This window comes from Cherax quadricarinatus, chromosome 28 (assembly GCF_038502225.1).
Source record: "Cherax quadricarinatus isolate ZL_2023a chromosome 28, ASM3850222v1, whole genome shotgun sequence".
Classification (NCBI taxonomy): Eukaryota; Metazoa; Arthropoda; class Malacostraca; order Decapoda; family Parastacidae; genus Cherax; species Cherax quadricarinatus.
The window spans coordinates 20147819-20170409 of NC_091319.1; the positions used below are offsets into that span (position 1 = coordinate 20147819).

The 22591-nt window shown below is 38.5% G+C and overlaps 1 protein-coding gene across 2 annotated transcripts in view; it reads left to right on the plus strand.

Annotated features, from left to right (window-relative positions):
* The window catches only part of LOC128693178 (xylosyl- and glucuronyltransferase LARGE1-like), a gene marked incomplete at its 5' end in the record, with an annotated part of 111247 nt that extends 90494 nt beyond the window's left edge, over positions 1-20753 (plus strand). For both annotated transcript variants that reach the window (XM_070089449.1, XM_070089450.1), the window contains 3 exon segments: positions 1673-1765; positions 4361-4491; positions 6168-20753. In XM_070089449.1, coding sequence (XP_069945550.1) covers positions 1673-1765; positions 4361-4491; positions 6168-6243 — 300 coding nt within the window.
* Between the last annotated feature and the right edge of the window lie 1838 nt (positions 20754-22591).

Here is a 22591-nt window from a genome sequence, read left to right on the forward strand (position 1 = left end):
TAAAAGTAGGTCTTAGACAGGGATGTGTAATGTCATCATGGTTGTTTAACATATCTATAGATAGGGTTGTAAAAGAAGTAAATGTTAGGGTGTTGGGGAGAGGGGTGGGATTAAATTTTGGGGAATCAAATAAAAAATGGAAGTTGACACGGTTACTTTTTTCTGATGATACTGTGCTTTTAGGAGATTCTGAAGAAAAGTTGCAAAAGTTAGTGGACAAGTTTGTGAGGGTGTGTAAAGGTAAAAAGTTGAAAGTGAACATAGATAAGAGTAAGGTGATGAGGGTATCAAACAATTTAGATAAAAAAAATTGGATACACATTGGCGAGAGGGCGTATGGAAAAAATAAATGTGTTCAGATATTTGGGAATTGACTTGTCAGCAGATGTGTTTATGAAGGATGAGGGTAACCATAGAATTGATGAAGGAAAAAAGATGAGTGAAGACAAAAAACGTTATCCATGGTGGCAAAGAAGGGAATGTACGAGATTATAGTGGTACCAACACTCTTATATAGGTGTGAAGAATGGGTTGTAAATGCTGCAGCAAGGAGGAGGCTGGAGGCAGTGATATCCTGTCTAAGGGCAATATGTGGTATAAATATTATGCGGAGAATTTGTAGTGTGGAGTTACTAAAAGTATTAGTCAGAGGACTGAAGAAGGGTTGTTGAAGTGGTTTGGTCATTTAGAGGGGATGAAACAAAGTAGCATGACCTGGAAAGCATATAAATCTGTAGAGGAAGAAAGGCAGGTTATTGTGGGTGAGGGGTTTAGACTGCCAGCAAGCATGCATGAGCATGTTTGATAGTGAATGGAGACAAATGGTTTTTGGTACCTGATGAGTTGTTGGAGTGTGAGCAGGGTAATATATTATGAAGGGATTCACGGAAACCAGTTAGCCAGACTTGAGTCCTGGAGGTGGGAAGTACAATGCCTGCACTTTAAAAAAGGGGTTTGGGATATTGGCTGTTTGGAGGGACATCTAAACTGTTGTATCTGAGTGCCTCTCCAAAGACAGTGATTATGTATGAATGATGATGAAAGTTTTTTTTCTCTTTCTTTTTGGGTCAGCCTGCCTCGGTGGGAAACAGCCGTGTTAAAAAAAAATGTAACATAAGGAAGTTGTACTGCAACTGGCTGGGAATCAAACCCCCAATATTTTAGCATGTCTCCCAGGAAGCCACCCAAAATTCCAAGATGCCTTAGTCCACTTGGCCATCAGTGCTTCAAACATCAGGTGACCAGTACCACTGGACATTTCATGCCTGATGTGAGCACATAAATGGTCATGGAAGCTACAGGACTAACTTCTTTTTCCTGTGGCTTGTTTACATTACATGACATTTATCTCCATTGAACTTCACCACCCATCTTTCACTCTGCTTAATTTGTCAAAATTGTACTGTAAGGAGTTAGTCATTTTTCTTGCTTATTTTGCATAAAATATTTGCAGCATTTATCAACATACTCATATACATGTATCTTTTTTTTTTATAGACATTTATTTAAATATTGGGACAAACACCCAGCCCAAGAAAATGGACAGATGATGTATGTGAAAAAATGGGGTCTGCGTATAAGACAACAGTAGCGAAGAGCAGAACTTAACTGAAGGAATCTGTTATGAGCAAATGATGACTACTGCTTAATATTTTTCTTTCCTTTTTGACAGGTTCCATGGGAACAAGACTTCGAACCATATATTGTAGTCCGCAAGGATGTTCCTGAATATGACACACGCTTCGTTGGTTTTGGATGGAATAAGGTGATATATGATTTTGCTTCATGAAAATATCCACCCCCCCCTCACCCACCTTTTTCTGTTCTACATCGACTGTCTCCCACCAAGATATGATGACCCAGAAAGTTAATACATCTATTCACTCAATAGCTGTCTTACCAGAACTATGCAAACATAATTCAGATGATCCTCCAAACAGCAACATCCCCAACCAGCCTTTAGAGTACAGGCAGTGCACCTCCCACTTCTAGGACTCAGTCAAGCTAAATAGCTTCCCTTTGTAAAAATGTTAAGTTGCTCACACTCCAACAGCGTAATAAACCCTAAAAACTACTCGTCTCCAGTCCAGCCTGATACGGTCACAACCTCTCCCTCCAGTCTTTCTAGAGATGACCCATACTCCTCCTTTCTGCCACCCTGGATTTATAATTATAACACCTTCATCCTATTCTGGTCCATCCTTTCTAAGTGACCAAACCACACAACAACCCCTTCTCTGCCCTCTTAAATTATACCTTTAATAACCCAATACCATATTATTTCTGTGCTCCTAATTCTCTGCATATTTACGCCACATTGCATTCAAATGTAACATCAACCTCCTCCTTGCTGCTAAGTTTAAAGACCATGCCTCACACCCATATATGTATTGGTACCATTAAAGTCCACTGCATTTTCCTTTTTTTGGCCTCAAACTTCTGTCTCTCAGATGCCTTCATCTAATCTATTTTTCATCTCATCTGTTATACACACATTTGCTGATATGTTCACTTCTAAATATCTAAATACATTGACTTCTTCCATAGTCCTTCACTACAGTCTTTGATTGCCCAGACTTTTTTTTGTTACTCTCATCACTTTCTCTTTTCTGTGTTCATTTTTAATTTCCTGCTTTTACACACCTTCCCCAATTCTTCCACAACCATTGCAGCTTTAAAATCTCTCAGAAGAACTGTGTCATCAGTAAAAAGCAACTGTGACAATTCCTGTTTTGCATCTTGACTTGTTATCTTTCAATCCCACACCTCTCTCCAGCAGCCTAGCATTCACATCTTTTACCACCCTATCTAAACAAATAACCATGGGGACATCACACATCTCTATATATGGCCTGCTTGTTATGAAAAAAATAGTCCCTCCTACATGAACTTCACTTTCCATATAAAAGTTCTTGACTTAGTAATCTACTACTTATTTTATACATTTGCAACATTGACCTCTGTCCACTATATCATATGCCTTTTCTAAATCTACCAGTTAGACAGTGAGTTACTTACTCCATAAATGAGACTTACGAGTTCCTTTCTCTTATATAAATATTGTTCACCTAAATACTTCAATATAAACACTTTGTCTGCACATCCTCTATTCTTCCTAAATCCTTCTTGTTCTTCTGCAATCCTACTTTGTCTTATCCCTTACATTTTCAATAATAATTCTTCAATACACTTTACATGGTGTACTTAATGGCTCTTTCCCTTATAATTCTTAGATTTTTCTTTGTCTCCTTTTATAGGAACTATACATTCTTTGCCAATCCTTAGATACCTTCCCTGCTTCCTTGCATATATTCATCAGATACACCAACCACTCCAAAACTATACCCTCAACTGCTAATATTTCAAGTCTTAATTCTATCTGCTTTAGCTTCTTTACCCTCTCTCATTCTCTCCATTGTCTTGCACACTTTTCCTACACTCAGTTCTGGCTCTGCCTTACTCCTACCATATAGGATTCCTCCCTGCCCAAGGCATGATACCACCACTTTCCTTTCATCACCAGTATTTAATTCTTCCTCAAAATATTTCCTCCATCTTTCAAGTACCTTTACCTTCCCATCTAACATCGCTCTTAACTGTTAAGTCCAATTGCTCCCCAGGCTTTCTGAGCTAAATCTCTCTCCTCCTCCCTATTCTCTTATATTCTTTCTGAAGAAACCCATATCTTTCTGCAAAGTCTTGCTTATCTTCATCTGTCTAGAAAAGTTTTCAAGGAAAATTTTAAACCAACTATGGGAACCTTATTCTTCTTTCTTTCAACAAACTGGTCATATCCCACAGAGGCAGGGTGCCCCCCCCCCCCCCAACATGAAAGTTTCTCTTTTTGAATTTAGTAACATATACAGGAGAAGGGGTTACTAACCCCTTGCTCCCGGCATTTTAGTCACCTCCGATGACACACTTGGCTTAAGGAGAAAGAATTCCGTTCCACTTTCCCGTGGAAATAAACAACAAGAAGAACTAGTAAAAAAAAATAGAAGAAAACCCAGAGGGGTGTGTGTATACATAGGTCACACTACACGTGCATGTACAAACATAAGTGTAAGTAGAAGTAGCAAGACATACCTGAAACCTTGCATGTTTATGAGACCAGCAATCCTACCATCATGTAAAGCAATTACAGGTTTCTGTTTCACACTCACTTGGCAGGACAGTAGTACTTCCCTGGGTGGTTGCTGTCTACCAACCTACTACCTATTTATTTGAAAATCTTAATGTGAATCCTTTCCCTTTTATGGCAAAATGGTGCTTATTAGGAACTATACATTTTGTTTCCTTATTATTTACCCTATATTTTGCTTAAGCCTAATTCTAACTGTAAGCCCTGATTATTTGACAGGTCTCCCACATTATGGAACTGCATGTGATTGGTTTTGAATTCATTGTGCTTCCCAATGCCTTCATCATCCATATGCCACATGCTCCTAGTCTTGACATTGCAAAGTTTCGTACATCACCCCAGTACAAAAAGTGAGTACAGTAATTTGTTGTGCTACAGGATATAAATTAATAAATAGCAACTTGTAAAAAATGACCGCGTGGTTGAGTGAACGAATAATTATACGGATGGAAAAATGGATGAGATGCTAATACTGTACACAGTGGCAGCTCGTCCATAAGAGCTGCAGTCCCCCAGATACTCACTGCCAGATGTATGACATCATCAACCTTATGCTAAAATAATTTGCAACTGACAAATACATTAAGCTGTTGTATTCTGGGCACCACTGCAAAAACAGTGATTATATGTGAGTGAGGTGAAAGTGTTGAATGATGATGAAAGTATTTTCTTTTTGGGGATTTTCTTTCTCTTTGGGTCACCCTGCCTCAGTGGGAGACAGCCGACTTGTTGAAAAAAAAAATAAATTACTGGGAAAATCTGTTGTATGTTGTTTTCAATGTATTTATAAGCAAATTTTTTTTGTTGAAACGAGATAAAAATGAAAGTCTGATGCAGTACGATGGTATAGGTATTACTGCTACTACGAGCCACCACTGACTGTATAGTAAAAAAGTATCTGTTATCAATTACAGTGGTCCCTCGTTTTTCGTAATTAATCCGTTTCTGGAGGAGCTACTATAAACGAAATTTACGACTTGCGAATCAATTTTCCCCACAAGAAATAACGTAAATGCAATTAATCCGTTCCTGACACCCAGAAGTATTAAAACAAAAAAATTTTTTACATGAAATATACATGTAGTACATAAACAATACAATGGGAAATGATGAATGAAACATTAACAGCATAATGCTTACCTTTATTGGAGATTCTTCTTAGTGTATGGGAGACTGGAGGAGGAGAGAGATTGGATTGTTTACAGTTTGGAAGGGGAATCCCCTTCCAGCAACACCTCAGGTACCAATTGCTTTTCTGGGGTTACTTCTCTTCTCTGTTTCTTAATGCCACTAGGACCACCATGAGAGTCACTGGAGTCCTGTCTCACAAAATAACTGTGGAGAGAGCTCTGTTTCTGGCGTCTCTTTAGCGCTTCCCTAAAATGGCCCAAGACTTTGTGACTGTACATATTTCTCACCTTCTTTACAACAGGCTTGGCACTAGGAGCTTTCTTTTGAGCCATGGTAGCTTATTTAGTACTTGCAAGCACTAAAATGAGTGGAATATTATGAAATATTTCGTAGGAGCACTTGAGGGGACCTTCACTCACTGGTAAACAATGCCAGACTGGCTGGGTAGGGAGGCCTCACCGTGCTTACGCGTCCCAGACAAACTACTATTCGCGAGTCAACCTATGAAAAGCGAGTCCATGTTTATACGAAAATACCCCTATGATTGGCGAAATTTACGATTGCCGAGAACTACGAAAAGCGAGGGACCACTGTACTATATTTATTTGAATTTGCTGGGATGACCTTTAACTCTTAATCCCATCCTTTAACTTTTAAATGACTGAAAATTTTCAGGCATTTCTAATTTTGATCCTCTGTAGGGGTTCCATTGATGATTTTTAAATATTAATCTTAATACTTGTGGGTACTGTTTATTTTGTGTTAAATATAATACACTACAGTATAAGTTTTCAACAGTCTATCAGCAGATTTCTTATTCACTATTACTAGGCTTCATACAAGCTTCCAAAATATAAATACATTATTACATAATAAACTTGACCCTGTTTTCCAGATGTGTAAAAATCCTCAAGAGGGAATTTGTGGATGACATTAACCGGAAACATAATAGTGACATCGCTCTCCAATAAAACCAGTGTTAACTGTGGAATTTCTGTTTTCCAATTTATATTGAAGAAAGACTGTTGCATCATAATTAAGTACAGGTCAGCCATCACTAATCTGGCCAGATTACAGCGGTTAGGTTAGAATACACTTAATTAACCCATCAATAGAGAGACTGCTACATCTTCCTCATTTTCATCACTGCTTTCTCCTCCACTGGCTTGCTGCTGTAGATTTACAACCATCTGCACAATTTCCGAGTCAGTATAATGATGAAATTTGAAATTATGCTAGCCAAAATTAGTGCCGGATTACTGATGGAATCAGATAACTGATTGCCAGATTAGTGATGCATGACCTGTATTAGTTAAGTCTTTTATTGTGTCAAAGTTGTCAACTTAACAAAAAAATTTATTTTGCAGTATACTATTATTACAACCCCTAAAAATTTATTGAAAATGTAGGAAATTACTAATGTGTTCAGGAAACAATTTTAATTGGTAATTCATTTATCAAATGAATTTGTAATGTTTTAATTGTTTGTAGAATTTATAAACTTGGTAACTTTTATTTCTGGTATCTCATAAGTTTTCATCCAATTAAAAAGTAGTTGAATTCTTGGTGTACTTATCTTACAAAGGGAAACAGATGTGTAATAGTTTGGATGTGCCAAGATACCACCACATCTGTTGTTTTGGTCTCAAAAGTGCCAATTGTTAAGAGAGATCTTTACAAATATTAGCTTCACTATGTGCAAGCATTTAACCTGGCTTTCTTGAGCTGATTAACCTTATATAAACAACGAAATGCAAGATCTGTCTCATTTAAAGGTGATACAAGCAAATTTTGCTTAAGATATTATATTTTTTGTATTTAGAGATACAGTATTACTTAATATATTCAGATAGCATTGATATGTGTAATTTTTGAACTGGGTTTATTATTACAGTGTAGGTATATTATCTATAGCTGTTACCCAAGTTATCAACATTCTGAAATGAGGTACAGTATTTTCCATTTTATTGTACTCCTGTGAATAATCTACTTAAAAATTTTAATTTTTTATGAATATTTCTGTAATGATTTTCTTTTATAGAAAGTTTGTTTTTTAAACATAACATTTTGTTTGTTATATTAAACAGTTTAATCTTTATTAATAAACACTATTTTGTATGGGATTTCTAGCCTTTAGTGTTGTGCATTTTTCTTTATATAATCAGCTGTCCTATATACATTATCTATATTTAGTAAAAATTTGGTGCTGTTTCAATTACCCCATGAAGCAGACCTGTCCTCTCATTTATGCTGCAGTATTTTAATGGTAAAGCTCTATACTTCCAGTTGCATTATACTGTATCATAGTCAAAACTCATTCAGTGAGTGTTGGTTGTCTGTGATTTTTCTTAAGGCAAGTTAGTGTATTTGAATCTTTATGAATAACTATATTATTTTATAAACTGTATCCTTAATTTATACTCCTCATGAAATTTAAGTATAGCAGAATGTATACTTTTATATTATTTTATATACTGTATCCTTAATTTATATTCCTCATGAAATTTAAGTATAGCATAATGCATTAGAATAAGTTTCTAGATATAGGCTGTAATGTACTACTGCTTTACAGATGTACCTGTGTTCACTTCAAGGTCATACCATGCATAAGAGCATTTACTTTTTTTCTTAAGATGCTGAAATTTTCAAAAACTATTGCCTGTATTTAAAAGTTATTTTGAAGCATTTATCATGTGCTCTCTGGTTTACAGAACGAAGGGTGTACCTTTAGTAGATTTCTTTCTTATACATGTCTTCCAGCTTGATAGAAAGTGGAGATTAGTACAAATATGTGCTACTAGTGTTGGTTTTACAACATTTAACTGGCATGAGAGGGTCTTTACCACAGTATTGTTGATCTCATATCATGGTATAAAGGTTGTGTCTTGGTTTATTGGGTTTTGTTAACTTAATGAATAAAGCCACTTTTAGAACCCTACTTTTGATCAGTACTGTTTTCAAATCACAGACCTGGTGGAGCTCAAACCCACCCATTCTCTGATTTGTTTGCAATTGTGTTATGTTTTTGTGAGTACTGTGTATGATTATTTATACTGTATCTTATAAAATACACTTATTCAGTGCACAGAACCCTCTGAAATCTATTTATAATGGGAGTGGGTGAGGACCAAACATTTTTAACACTTTAACTGTCCAAAGATAGATCTACATTTTTACTGCTAGTGCTCTGAATTTTTTTTTTATGTAAGAAACAGAGAGCAATTTTCTGTGTAAAAAATTTGAGTGTCAGTACTTTTTGAGATATAAGGCAGCAAAGTTGGCACTGGATGCTCAATATGGAGTCCTGCTTGCAGAAATATTACCAATTTAACTTTTTTCTCTTTTTTTTTTCAACAAACTGGCCGTGGCCCAAAAAGAAAAACAAAAGTTTCTCTTTTTAAATTTAGTAATTTATACAGGAGAAGGGGTTACTAGCCCCTTGCTCCCGGCATTTTAGTCGCCTCTTACAAAACGCACGGCTTATGGAGGAAGAATTTTGTTCCACTTCCCCATGGAGATAAGAGGAAATAAACAAGAATAAGAACTAGAAAGAAAATATTTTTATACGTACAGTGGACCCCCGAGTTTCGGCAGCCTCGACTTTCGCGAAATTCGACCTTCGGCGAGTTTTTTTTTCTTTTAAAGTTTGGCCTCGAGTTTCGTGAAAAAACTCGTGTTTCAGCGACCGTCCGGTACCCGTCTGCCCGTCACTGTACACACATTATTATTATTATTATTATAATCAAAAGGAAGCGCTAAGCCACAAGGGCTACTGTACACACAAAGCCAGTCTCCCACGCCATTCACGCTCAGTGTGCCATTGTTTACCAACACGTGACCATCACCCCGCGGGTTCATGCAATACATTTCATAATAATCCATTGTTTTTTGTGCTTGCAACTGCTAAATAAGTCATCATGGATCCAAGGAAAGCTAGTGCAAACCCTTTGGTAAATAAAGTGAGTGACGGGTGTGGAAGAGTTGGTGGAGGACCACAGGGAAGAGCTAACCACTGACGAACTGCAAGAGCTTCAACTGGAACAGCATCAGACCACAGCCAAGGAACTTGCTTCAGAGGAGGAGAAAGAGGGAGTGGATGAGGTGCCTTCTTCAGTGATTAAGGACATGTGTGGAATGTGGAATGAGTTGCAAAGTTTCACCCTGACCAAGCTGAAACAAGCCGTATCTGCAACTTGTACAATGACAGTGTTGTGTCCCACTTCAGGGAAATCTTAAAGAAACGCCAGAAAAAGACCTCTCTGGATAGATATTTTGTGCGTCAGGGGTCCAGTGACTCTCAAGTTGTTCCCAGTGGCATTAAAAGAAGAAGGGAAGTAACCCCAGATAAGGACTTGCTACCTAAAGTCCTAATGGAAGGAGATTCTCCTTCCAAACAATAGTGTACACCTTCCTCCTATCACCTCCTCCCATCTTCCATCCACCCAGAAGTCTTCAGTAAAGGTAAGTGTAATGTTATTATTTATTTTAAATGAATGTACTTGATTTCTGATTGTTTTTATTATGTAAATCTTTATTTAATTTGAAAAAAAAATATTTTATTTTAATATTTTTGGGTGTCTGGAACGGATTAATTTTATTTCCATTATTTCTTATGGGGAAAATGGTTTCGAGTTTCATGAATTTCGGCCTTTGGCGGGCTCTCTGGAACGGATTAATCACGAAACTCGGGGGTCCACTGTATATACTACTAAACTGTTGTATTCTGGGCACCTCTGCAAAAACAGTGATTATGTGTGAGTGAGGTAAAAGTGTTGAATGATGATGAAAGTATTTTCTTTTTGGGGATTTTCTTTCTCTTTGGGTCACCCTGCCTCGGTGGGAGACGGCTGACATGTTGAAAAAAAAAAAAAAAGTATGTGTAGTGTGACCTAAGTGTAAGTAGAAGTAGCAAGACATACCTGAAATCTTGCATGTTCATGAGACAGAAAAAAGGACACCAGCAATCCTACCATCATGTTAAACAATTTCAGGCTTTCGTTTTACACTCACTTGGCAGGACGGTAGTACCTCCCTGGGCAGTTGCTGTCTACCAACCTACTTCCTAGGTTAATTAGTTTTTATGTTCTGATAATCACAATTTATAGTAGATCTTGTGATATAGCCAATTTTTGTTCTTACACAAATATTAAGTATGGATATAGTAATGAAATAGTAACAAACACATTGATAGGTGAACATGTTCACCTGCCTCAGTCACATTATGTTATCTAGAAATATATACAAATTATTTATATAGTAGGTTCCAGCAATGTTTTTAGAAGTGCTGGAGTATATGAAACTCCTTGAAGCACAGTGTCAGACAGAGTGGCACACTAAATTGCTAATGGTGCAGTCACTAAACATTGCTGCACCATCAGCACTACCCCCAGTGAACCATGGCATGTTTTCAATTTATTCTCACTGTTCCATACACACAAGCATGACTGTTTCTGTCTATCTGTCTCAGAGAGAGCTACTCATGAACTTCATCATAAGCTAGCCAAACAGGTATTACACATGTTGCAGTGTTGTCACATCTGCACAACTGGAAACATACAACTGTGGCCAAAATGTGTATTACAGTGGTCCCTCGTTCATCCATTCCTGGAAGTGCGACGATTATCGAACCAATTTTCCCCATAAGAAATAATGTAAATACAATTAATCCATTCCTGACACCCAGAAGTATTAAAACAAATTTTTTTTTTTTACATGAAATATAGATGTAGTACATAAACAACACAATGGGACATGATGAATGAAACATTAAGAGCAAAACACTTACCTTTATTGGCGATTCTTCTTAGTGTATGGAGACTGGAGGGGGAGAGAGATTGGATTAGTTACTGTTTGGAAGGGGAATCCCCTTCCATCAACACCTCAGGTACCCAGTCCTTTTCTGGGGTTACTTCTCTTCTCTGTTTATTAATACCACTGGGACCAGCTTGAGAGTCACTGGCCTAAAATGGGCCAAGACTCTGTCACTGTACAAGTTGCCGATATGGCTTGCAACATCCTTCTCTGGGTGATGTTTCTCCATAAATCTTTCCATTCTACCCCACATTTCAAAAATCTCCTTAATTTCTGAAGAAGGCACCTTCTTCCATCTCTCTTCCTCCTCCTCTGCAGCAAGATTCTGAGCTGCGATCTGTTGCTCTTTCTGCTGAAGCTCTTGCAGCTCTTCAGTGGTTAGCTCTTCGTTGTGGTCCTCCACCAACTCTTCCACATCCTCCAAACTCACATCCAACCCCATGGAACTCCCCAATGCCACAATAAATTTCACAACTGACATAGGCTCATCAGGGTCAGCCACAAACCCTTCAAAATCCCTCTTGTGGACACAATCTGGCCAATTTTCTCCAAGCAGAGTTCAAAGTCCTGGTAGTCACTCCCTCCCAAGCCTTACCTACTGTTCAATGATGTTTTTCTTAAATTCAATCGTATTTCTCACCTTTACCAAAAGCTTGGCACTAGGAGCTTTCTTTGGAGCCATGGTAGCTTATTTAGCACTTGCAAGCACTAAAATGAATGGAATATTATGAAATATTTCGTATGAACAAGTGAAGGGACCGTCGCTCACTGGTAAACAATGGCACACTGGCTGGGAAGGGAGGCCGATGCGGCTCAGAGCCGTGAATACGTGTCCAGGACGAACAATGATTAGCGAGTCAACCGACCATTTCCGAGCCAATGTTTGGACGAAAATAACGCGACGATTTCCGAAAAGGATGACTATTGAGCCGGACAATTATCGAGGGACCACTGTACTTGCCACAGTCATGCTTATGCCTCATATCTACTAGCACAGTACACTGTATAGCACTTAGTTTGGCTTTTTTTTTTTCAACAAGTCGGCCGTCTCCCACCGAGGCAGGATGACCCAAAAAAGAAAGAAAATCCCCAAAAAGAAAATACTTTCATCATCATTCAACACTTTCACCACACTCGCACATTATCACTGCTTTTGCAGAGGTGCTCAGAATACAACAGCTTAGAAGCATATACCTATAAAGATACACAACATATCCCTCCAAACTGCCAATATCCCAAACCCCTCCTTTAAAGTGCAGGCATTGTACTTCCCATTTCCAGGACTCAAGTCCGACTATATGAACATAACCGGTTTCCCTGAATCCCTTCACTAAATATTACCCTGCTCACACTCCAACAGATCGTCAGGTCCCAAGTATCATTCGCCTCCATTCACTCCTATCTAACACGCTCATGCACGCTTGCTGGAAGTCCAAGCCCCTAGCCCACAAAACCTCCTTTACCCCCTCTTTCCAACCCTTTCGAGATGACCCCTACCCCTCCTTCCTTCCCCTATAGATTTATATGCTTTCCATGTCATTCTACTTTGATCCATTCTCTCTAAATGACCAAACCACCTCAACAACCCCTCTTCTGCCCTCTGACTAATGCTTTTATTAACTCCACACCTTCTCCTAATTTACACACTCCGAATTTTCTGCATAATATTTACACCACACATTGCCCTTAGACAGGACATCTCCACTGCCTCCAACCGTCTCCTCGCTGCTGCATTTACCACCCAAGCTTCACATCCATATAAGAGTGTTGGTACTACTATACTTTCATACATTCCCTTCTTTGCCTCCATAGATAACGTTTTTTGACTCCACATATACCTCAATGCACCACTCACCTTTTTTCCCTCATCAATTCTACGATTAACCTCATCCTTCATAAATCCATCCGCCAACACGTCAACTCCCAAGTATCTGAAAACATTCACTTCTTCCATACTCCTCCTCCCCAATTTGATATCCAATTTTTCTTTATCTAAATCATTTGATACCCTCATCACCTTACTCTTTTCTATGTTCACTTTCAACTTTCTACCTTTACACACATTCTCAAACTCATCCACTAACCTTTGCAATTTTTCTTTAGAATCTAGGGTTATCCTAGGTAATTTACATTATGTATGATAGCTATACTTATGTGTATGTGTGCCCTTGATTCTGTTCAATTACATTTGCTTGGTATGTATTTCTTAAAGGACAGGCATCCCTTGTACAGAATGAAGGACTAAGTAAGTTTATTTAGGCACAGATACACAAAAATAGTTCTCATACATTGTGTAAATTACCTAGGATAACCCAAAAAAGCCAGACAAAGTGCTATACAGTTGAACCCACAGTTTCAGCCGTAATCCATTCCAGAAGGTTGGCCTAAACTCAAAACAGCCAAGAGTCAAAGCAATATTTCCCATAAGAAATAATGTAAATCCAGTTAATCCATTCTGCTGTCAGGAGGCATGACAAAATAATACTTCGATATGAAGCTATTATGGTATCTACAGCTTATTTATCTATCACAATTCATCTAATATGACATAAAATAATAATAAATAACATAAAAACCTGATACATGTATACACTCTAGAGTGAATAAAATATGCCATTACGTATGTGGTGGCGGAGGGGAGGACAGTCGTTGCGGGCATGCTCTCTCCAGCTATGAAAATGTCTTCCCATTCTTTCCTCCTTCAGACATGTTAGTATAAGAGAAAATAGAATTTGTGAGGCTAATTGCATTAGATCACTTCTTTCATAAGAAAACCATAATGTAGAAATGAACTGGTGTACATATGCCATTTACATACCTTGCAGAAGATAGGCAGAGCGGCGTATGCTGTCAGGAGTTTATTTCGTTTCGTCCTTTTTCTATTGCTTAATCGCTTAGTTACTACACTCTTAATGCTACACACTTAATGCCACACTCAATGCTACACTTTGTCACTGAACTTTAAACTCCACAACTTGCACCTGTGTTGGCATGCAGGAACACATTAAAATCATTAAGTGTGTGTTATTAGTCTTGAAGATGCCATATTAATAATAATAATAACAACACAATGATAATCACTCTGAGGTGCATTAAATGTTGTATAAAACTTTAATATAGACATTGTGCTTAATCCATCTATATTTTTTTTCAAAATTATATAATAAACATGCTACATATAAACATATAAATTAACAAATATAAGATGTTTTTCCAGTCAGCTTGACACAGTGAACAAAATCCATTCGTGTCCGGTCTGGTAACAACAACAACTAGTTTGTTTACAAAACTTGCAAACCTTCTACACTCATGTACTCATTCTCTCTCTCTCGTTTAATCTTGTTTACTCACTTCTCACTCTACATTAAGACTACAAATACTTTTTGGTAAGTAATGAGTGTACCGTATATGCCTTTTATCACCCTGTGGCACTTTAAATGCCTAGTATATAATGTGTGAGTGAGGTAGCCAGATGGGGGTTACATACCTGCCACACTTTGATACCTACCTTACTGTTCATCTTGCAACCTATATTAAGACCATTAAGACTGCAAATATTCCTTGGTGAGGGGCATCACTGCCTCCCAACATCAGCTTCCTTAATTTCTTTTTTCTTCGCCAGGATAGAAGTGATTGTTGATTTGTTTTTGCCATACATCCTGGCAAGCTGGAGCACACAACCACTCTCACGGTTAATTATGTAGCAGTTGCACTCAATCAACAAGCACAAAACACAATGAATTATTGTGAAATGTTTGGATGAGCGCAGGGTGATGTTCACTCGAGGAGAAACAAAGCCACACTGACTCACGATGCCTGCCTGGGCAGGCGGACAGGTCTGGTACGCCGGCCAAAACTCAGGGCACAGTGTGAAACTCAAGACAAAATTGAGCCGAAAAGCGATCTAAACTCGGAGCGGCCAAAACTCGGGGATCCATTGTACTGTGCTTGTAGATAAGAGGCATAAGCATGACTGTGGTGAGTAATAAACATTTTGGCCACAGTTGTATCTTTTCATTTGTGCAGGCGTGATGATTCTGCAATTTGTGTGATGCCTGTCTGAAAGTCTAGCTGACTATCAGGTTCATGAGCAGATCTTTCTCAGAGACCAGAGAGATAGGCCAGCCAACTGAACACATGTTATGCATGTTGCAGAATTGTTTCTCTTTACTTAGAGCATATGTGATAGGACATTCTGGCAGGATGACACTACCAGTGTTAACAAAATTGAAAGGATTTGGCACAAATGTTGCACATGGTTTATTATCTAGGTTTTTGATATTTCCTAGACCACTTCTGGCCACATCCATCTCATAGCTATTAAACTTGAGGTCAACATCACTTTCCTTCTAAAAGGAGTGTTAATGCTGTTTGCTCTAGCTGGTGCTCAACTGAACTGGTGCTCCCACAAGGTATTAAGTGGTCCCAGATTTTTTTAATACTGTGCACAATGTTAAGACCTATATTTCCTAGGCTTATCAGGCCTCTAAACTCTAAATTTAAAGGTAGGAAAAATAAAACATTCACCTACGTTTGGAGCAGTAGCAGTAAGATCTACGTTTGGACTGTTAATGGGCTAACAATGTAAAATTAATGAATATGTTCTGAGCTATAATATTCTGTATCAAGTTTCATTTCATTTTTTCAAGAGAATTTTCTAACCCATGTTTTACATTCAGTATTGTTTCTTTCCAATTAGAAATAGAGGGGTGAGAGTGGGTAAGTGTGAGGGGCAGCTGGTTTGGGTGTGGAAGGGTGTGGGTGGTGTTGTTGGGTGAGGGAGGGTGAATGGTGATGGATAGGAGAGAGGGGGTGACTAGTATGGGAGAGAGAGGATGAATGGGTGAGGGAATGAGTGGTGTGCATGAGAGAGGATGGATGGGTGTGTGGATGGATGAGTGTTGTGGGTGTGAGGGGGGAGGGAAGGTGAGAGGATGGGTTAGTGTGAAAGGGACAATGTTGTAATATAAGGGCCTCAGACAACCCACCTGCCAATTACAACCACTGATGTATTAACACAATGTAAATATTAGATCTTCAGTTCTTTACCCAGTATGAGTTCTCTATGCAGTACATTCATATAATGTTCATATACAATTTTTTGAATGCATTTTATAAAAAAGCAACGAAGAAAAATATTTATAATTCACCCCTAGGAAAATAATAAATATAGTTGTTCCAGTATCAGAAAAGTGAGCCATTATTTGTAATTAATTGGTTCCAAAATACCAGTGTTATAAGTGCAAAACCTCATAAGTTGGGGCCCCTACTCTACTTCCACAAGGAAATGCTAAACCCATAATGGTCATACAGTAGTAATTAAGATTTGATCCAAGAAAGAGAAGAATAGCTCTAATTTCTTGGATTATCATTCCTTCACCAACATAAAAGTATAGTTGACTTGTTTAATTTTTTTTGTATCTTATACTGTATACAGTGAAATTCATGAATTTATAGAAGATGGTTCCTAGAAATTCCTGCAAGTCTAGAAGCTGCAAATACACCATTTTTTTTTAAACTGGCTGTATCCCATCATAGCAGGGTGACCCAAAAAGAAAAACAAAAGGCTTTCTTTTTACATTTAATAATTTATACAGGAGAAGGGGTTATGAGCCCCTTTTTCCTGGCATTATAATCGCCTCTTACAACATGCGTGGCTTACAGAGGAAGAATTCTTTTCCACTTCCCCATGAAGAAAAGAGGAAATAAAGAAGAACAAGAACTATTAAGAAAACAGAAGAAAAACCCAGATGGGTGTGTAAATATATATATGTGTGTGCATGCATTTATAGTGTGACCTAGGTGTAAGTTGAAGCAGTAAGATATACCTGTTATCCTATGTGTTTATGAGACAAAAAAAAAGACACCAGCAATCCTACCATTGTGCAAAACAATTACAGGTTTCTGTTTCACACTCACTTGGCAGGATGGTAATGTCTCCCTGTCTACCAGCCTACTACCAAGGCCCACTAAATGTCTTTATATTTTGTTTCAGATTTAGGCTCATTCTGTGTTTCAGAAGCCATATTCCTAAATATTGTTCAAACATAATTGATATTGACATTCATAAGAAAAGAGATGTGGGCATGGGAAATCCAGTGAGCACATTTGGAGGACATAAACCAAGCCAAGCCAAAATAACTGAGGATGTTCAGAGGAGAACCTTGATTAGAAAAGCTAGATAACTGTAACACACAAATGCATGGCCACACATTTGGAGGTTTAAGTAGAAAGTATATTGGAATCTATTAGTGGTCCCAGGGATCATCGTCGAATCTCAGACTAGGCCTCCTCAGTTAGAAATGAAATATTTCAGGAATAAGAACCATTAAGAAACAAGAAACGAAACATATACTCAATGTAAGTAGACATTTTTAAGATTTATCTGCATGTTCATGAGACAAGAAAAATCAGTAATTCTGCGAGAGTGCTGACCATCAAATAGGATTCCATTTCAACTTCTAAGGCAGGATCATATAGTAGTACATTACCTCCCTACATGTTCAATGTCTACCAACCTATTATTCTTCCAGCTGTTTTTGTTAAAAAAAATTCTGCAACCCCATTTCCATATTTATTTGAGTTTCAGGGAATATAACTCAAGTAAATGGTTTAAGGTATACAGTATTTTTTTAGGAATTATACGATCTGTCTTAATTAGAAACTGGTGTATTTTTTTCATCGAGCTTCAGCAGTAAATAAATGTAAAACCTTAAAAGGCGATGTACACATAAATGACAGCTAAATCCATGACTTAACCACCTAGAAGCAGACTGTAACCCGTGTATGAATTTTGGGTATTTTAAACGATGTGCAGAATCGAATTTATGTTTTAAAGATGCATACAATGTGAAGACTTGGTGTCTTTAAATGTACAATTTTTAATTCAGTTTTTATACTACAGTGTACAGTATTGTGTTTTTCCATATACATGTACAGTGGTCCCTCAATTATCGTCCATAATCCGTTCCTGGAAGTGGGACTATTATCGAAATAGACGATTTTCGAATCAATTTTCCCCATAAGAAATACAGTGGACCCCCGGTATACGATATTAATCCGTTCCTGAGAGCTCATCGTATGCCAAAAGTATTGGAAGGCGAATTAATTTTCCCCATAAGAAATAATGGAAATCAAATTATTCCGTGCAAGACACCCAAAAGTATGAAAAAAAAAATTTACCACATGAAATATTAAGTTTAATGCACACAAACTGAAGAAGACATGCACAGTTTGTAGTACTCTACTAACAATAGAATACATGACACTTACCTTTTATGAAGATCTGGTGATGATTGATGGGATGGGAGGAGGGGAGAGTGTCGCACTTATTGTTTAGAAGGGGAATCCCCTTCCATTACGACTTGAGGTAGCAAGTCCTTTTCCGGAGTTACTTCCCTTCTTCTTTTAATGCCACTAGGACCAGCTTGAGAGTCACTGGACCTCTGTCGCACAACAAATCTGTCCGTAGAGCTCTGTACCTCCCGTTCCTTTAAGATTTGTCTAAAATGGGCCATAACATTGTCATTGTAATAGTCACCAGCACGGCTTGCAACAGCTGTGTTAGGGTGATTTTCATCCATAAAGGTTTGCAGTTCAACCCACTTTGTACACATTTCCTTAATTTTTGAAGTAGGCACAATGGATTCCACAACTGGCATAGGCTTCTCAGGGTTAGCCCCAAACCCTTCAAAATCTTTCTTAATTTCCATACTAATTCTCACCCTTTTTACCACAGGGTTGGCACTAGAAGCTTTCTTGGGGCCCATGGTGACTTAATTTGCAGAAACAAGCACCAAAAACACTGTGATAATATGGAATGTACCGAATGTATGCTTAGATGCGAGCACACTGACTGGCTTGTAAACACTGGCACGCATGGGGCAGTTCAGGCCTCACGCGGACGCGTCCCGGACGAGTCGCGTGTGGTGAGGCAAATTTTTTGCGTTAAAATGTATCGAATACCGGATTTAACATATACCGATGCCATCGAATGCTGGGGGTCCACTGTAATGTAAATACAATTAATCCGTTCCTGACACCCAGAAGTATTAAAACAAAACAATTTTTTACATGAAATATAGATGTAGTACATAAACAATACAATGGGACATGATGAATGAAACATTAACAGCATAACACTTACCTTTATTGGCAATTCTTCTTAGTGTATGGAAGACTGGAAGAGGAGAGAGATTGCATTAGTTACTGTTTGGAAGGGGAATCCCCTTCCATCAACACCTCAGGTACCAAGTGCTTTTCTGGGGTTACTTCTCTTCTCTGTTTCTTAATGCCACTAGGACCAGTTTGAGAATCACTGGAGTCCTGTCTCACAAAAAAACTGTCCAGTGAGCTCTGTTTCTGGGGTCTCTTTAAAACTTCCCTAAAATGGGCCAAGACTCTGTCACTGTACAAGTTGCCGATATGGCTTGCAACATCCTTCTCAGGGTGATGTTTCTCCATAAATCTTTCCATCCTACCCCACATTTCAAAAATCTCCTTAATTTCTGAAGAAGGCACCTTCTTCCATCTCTCTTCCTCCTCCTCTGCAGCAAGATTCTGAGCTGCGATCTGTTGCTCTTCCTGCTGAAGCTCTTGCACTCCTCAGTGGTTAGCTCTTCGTTGTGGTCCTCCACCAACTCTTCCACATCCTCCAAGCTCACATCCAACCCCATGGAACTCCCCAATGCCACAATAGATTTCACAACTGACATAGGCTCATCAGGGTCAGCCACAAACCCTTCAAAATCCCTCTTGTGGACACAATCTGGCCACAATTTTCTCCAAGCAACAACAGCTTCCTTGATTTCCTTTTTCTTTGCCACGATGGAAGATATGGTTGTATGGGGTTTGTTATACGTCCTGGCCAGTTCGGCCACACGTACGCCACTATCATATTGTTCAATGATGTTTTTCTTAAATTCAATCGTATTTCTCACCTTCTTTACCAAAGGCTTGGCACTAGGAGCTTTCTTTTGAGCCATGGTAGCTTATTTAACACTTGCAAGCACTAAAATGAATGGAATATTATGAAATATTTCATATGAACACGTGAGGGGACCATCGCTCACTGGTAAACAATAGCACACTGGCTGGGAAGGGAGGCCGAGGCGGCTCAGAGCCATGAGTACGCGCCCAGGATGAAAGACGATTTGCGAGTTAACAGACCATTTGTGAGCCAATATTTAGACGAAATAATGAGACTATTTCCGAAATGGACGACTTTCAGGCCGGACGATTATTGAGGGACCACTGTACAGTACAATAGTGCCTCTTTGAATAATGCTAGACATCTTATTTAGTTAACATTAAAGAGATTAACATGGTAAGTGGATATGCAGTAGGTGCTGTACTTACTGTATAGTACATATAAAGTTTCTGAATAAGCTTGAGAAAGTAGCACCTCATGTGTTCCTAGATATTTGTTTTATACTTAAATTTACATTTGGACATGTCAGCTATAATGATACTGGAGTCATTGCAGAGATTATTTTTTGCTAAGAAATAAGGTTTTATTTATTGTAACTTTTTCAAGGTAATGTATGATAGATATGTTTTTAATACATTTGAGAATTTAAAAAAATCTCTTTTTATAAACTGTTTTAAGCACCCAGTATTGTAATGGGTTATGCTGTAGGTTTCATATATAATAAATTAGTAATATTTTTCATTTAACTGTTTGTTACTTTTCCAGTGGGTGTGCAAGTTACATTTCAAGTTCACTTTAGATGAAAAAATATAAAAATGAATCTGAGAAGTTGTGCCCTTGTACTTCTTAACAAAATTTAATACGGCATTGTACTTAAAATATGGTAGAGATATTTTTTTTTATTTTTTACTTATGGTATTTGTGCATGGGGATCAACAATAGTAAGTTATCTAAAACCTGTCATGCCTCAACAAAAATCTACTCTAGAATGATCACTAATTTCACTTACTCAACATACAAAATGTCCATACTTACTACTGTGCATACAGTGCTAGTCACTGCATTATGCCGCCCCTCCCCCACACACGGTACCAAAACACATACTGTGAAAGATTATAATATATAGATTTGCACACTTACTGAGGTTTTAATACTTGGTGCTGCATCCATCAGCTGTGTAAGAAGAGACTCACACAAATTCTTGAGGGTTTGGGAAGGTATATTATTCCATGCCTCTTGTAGACCAGCCTCCAGCCGGGGGATGGAACTGATATCCTTGCCCAGTAAACTTTGTTTCACTATTGACCAGAGGTTCTCAATAGGGTTTAGGTCTGGGGAATTGCCTGGCCAGTCATTAAAGAACCTCACTTCATAGTCCTTAAGCCATTGAACTACAAATTTGGTGGTATGACACAGTGCACCGTCCAGCATAAAAACCGTAGCTCCACACTTGTCAAACGCCTCAGGTAAATTGTCACACAATAACTCCAGGTAATTTTACTGATTCATATACTAGTTTTTGGGAAGCACAATGAGTTCACCAACACTCCGAGCACTGAAACACCCCCAAACCATGAGCGAGTCTGGGTATTTGGTGGTCCCACAGGTGTAGCATGGGTCTAGCAGGTCACTACCTCTGGGCCAATACTCATGTCCCCCACAGTTACAGGTGACAGTGAAGGTTGCTTCATCACTCCAAAGTGAAGATATTTCTTTGCATAATCCAGCCTACATTTCTTCTGTGGCTTGGAGAGGATCAGTTTCTTAACCTTGTGGTGACTACTGTACCCCAGTTCTGACACACATCTGTTAACAGTTCTTACAGACACCTCTGAAAGAAGATGTGGGTCTTTTCTTTCAATTTTCTAGCAGTTATCTTAGGTGTACTCTCTAACTGCTTCTTTAACACAGTTAAGGTATGAACAGATGTCTTCTTCAAGGGGCCAAGCTGAGGTTTGGCAGACGGTAACTTGACACCGCCACCATCCTGGAAACGTTGCACCCAGTTCCTCACTGAACGCTCACACACACCAACATTCTCCACCATTTCTTTTGTCTGGTGCCCAGCTTTGTGAAGCCATATGATTTGAGCTATAGTGTCAGGTGTTAAAGGCTTCCTTTTACCCATAATCAAACATGTATAGCCCCAAAACCAAAGGGAACACCAGACAAAAGATGGGGCAGATGAGAGACAAAAGTGCAACACTTCCTCTCACCACGGCAGCCACATGAGCACTGAGGAGTCACTGTGGAGTGTTGTGGCAGGCCGTGATGTCATGTTAACGGCTGCTACCTGGCATAATGCACTGACGAAAAAAAAAAAACCTGTATGGTAGGCCCTTCATTTTTGCCACAGCATTATGCCGGGTGTTCACCCAGCATAATGCTGTGACTAGCACTGTATGTACAAAATACTTAACATAAATGTAAACCCTGACTTAAAATTCTAACTAGAAAACTGTAACAATGTACAGACACAATACTGGTTGACCAGCACTAATCCGGCATCATTGGGACCTGTAGGGTGCCAGATTAGAGTGGTTAGGTTAGAATACACTTTAACCCATCGGCGATATTTA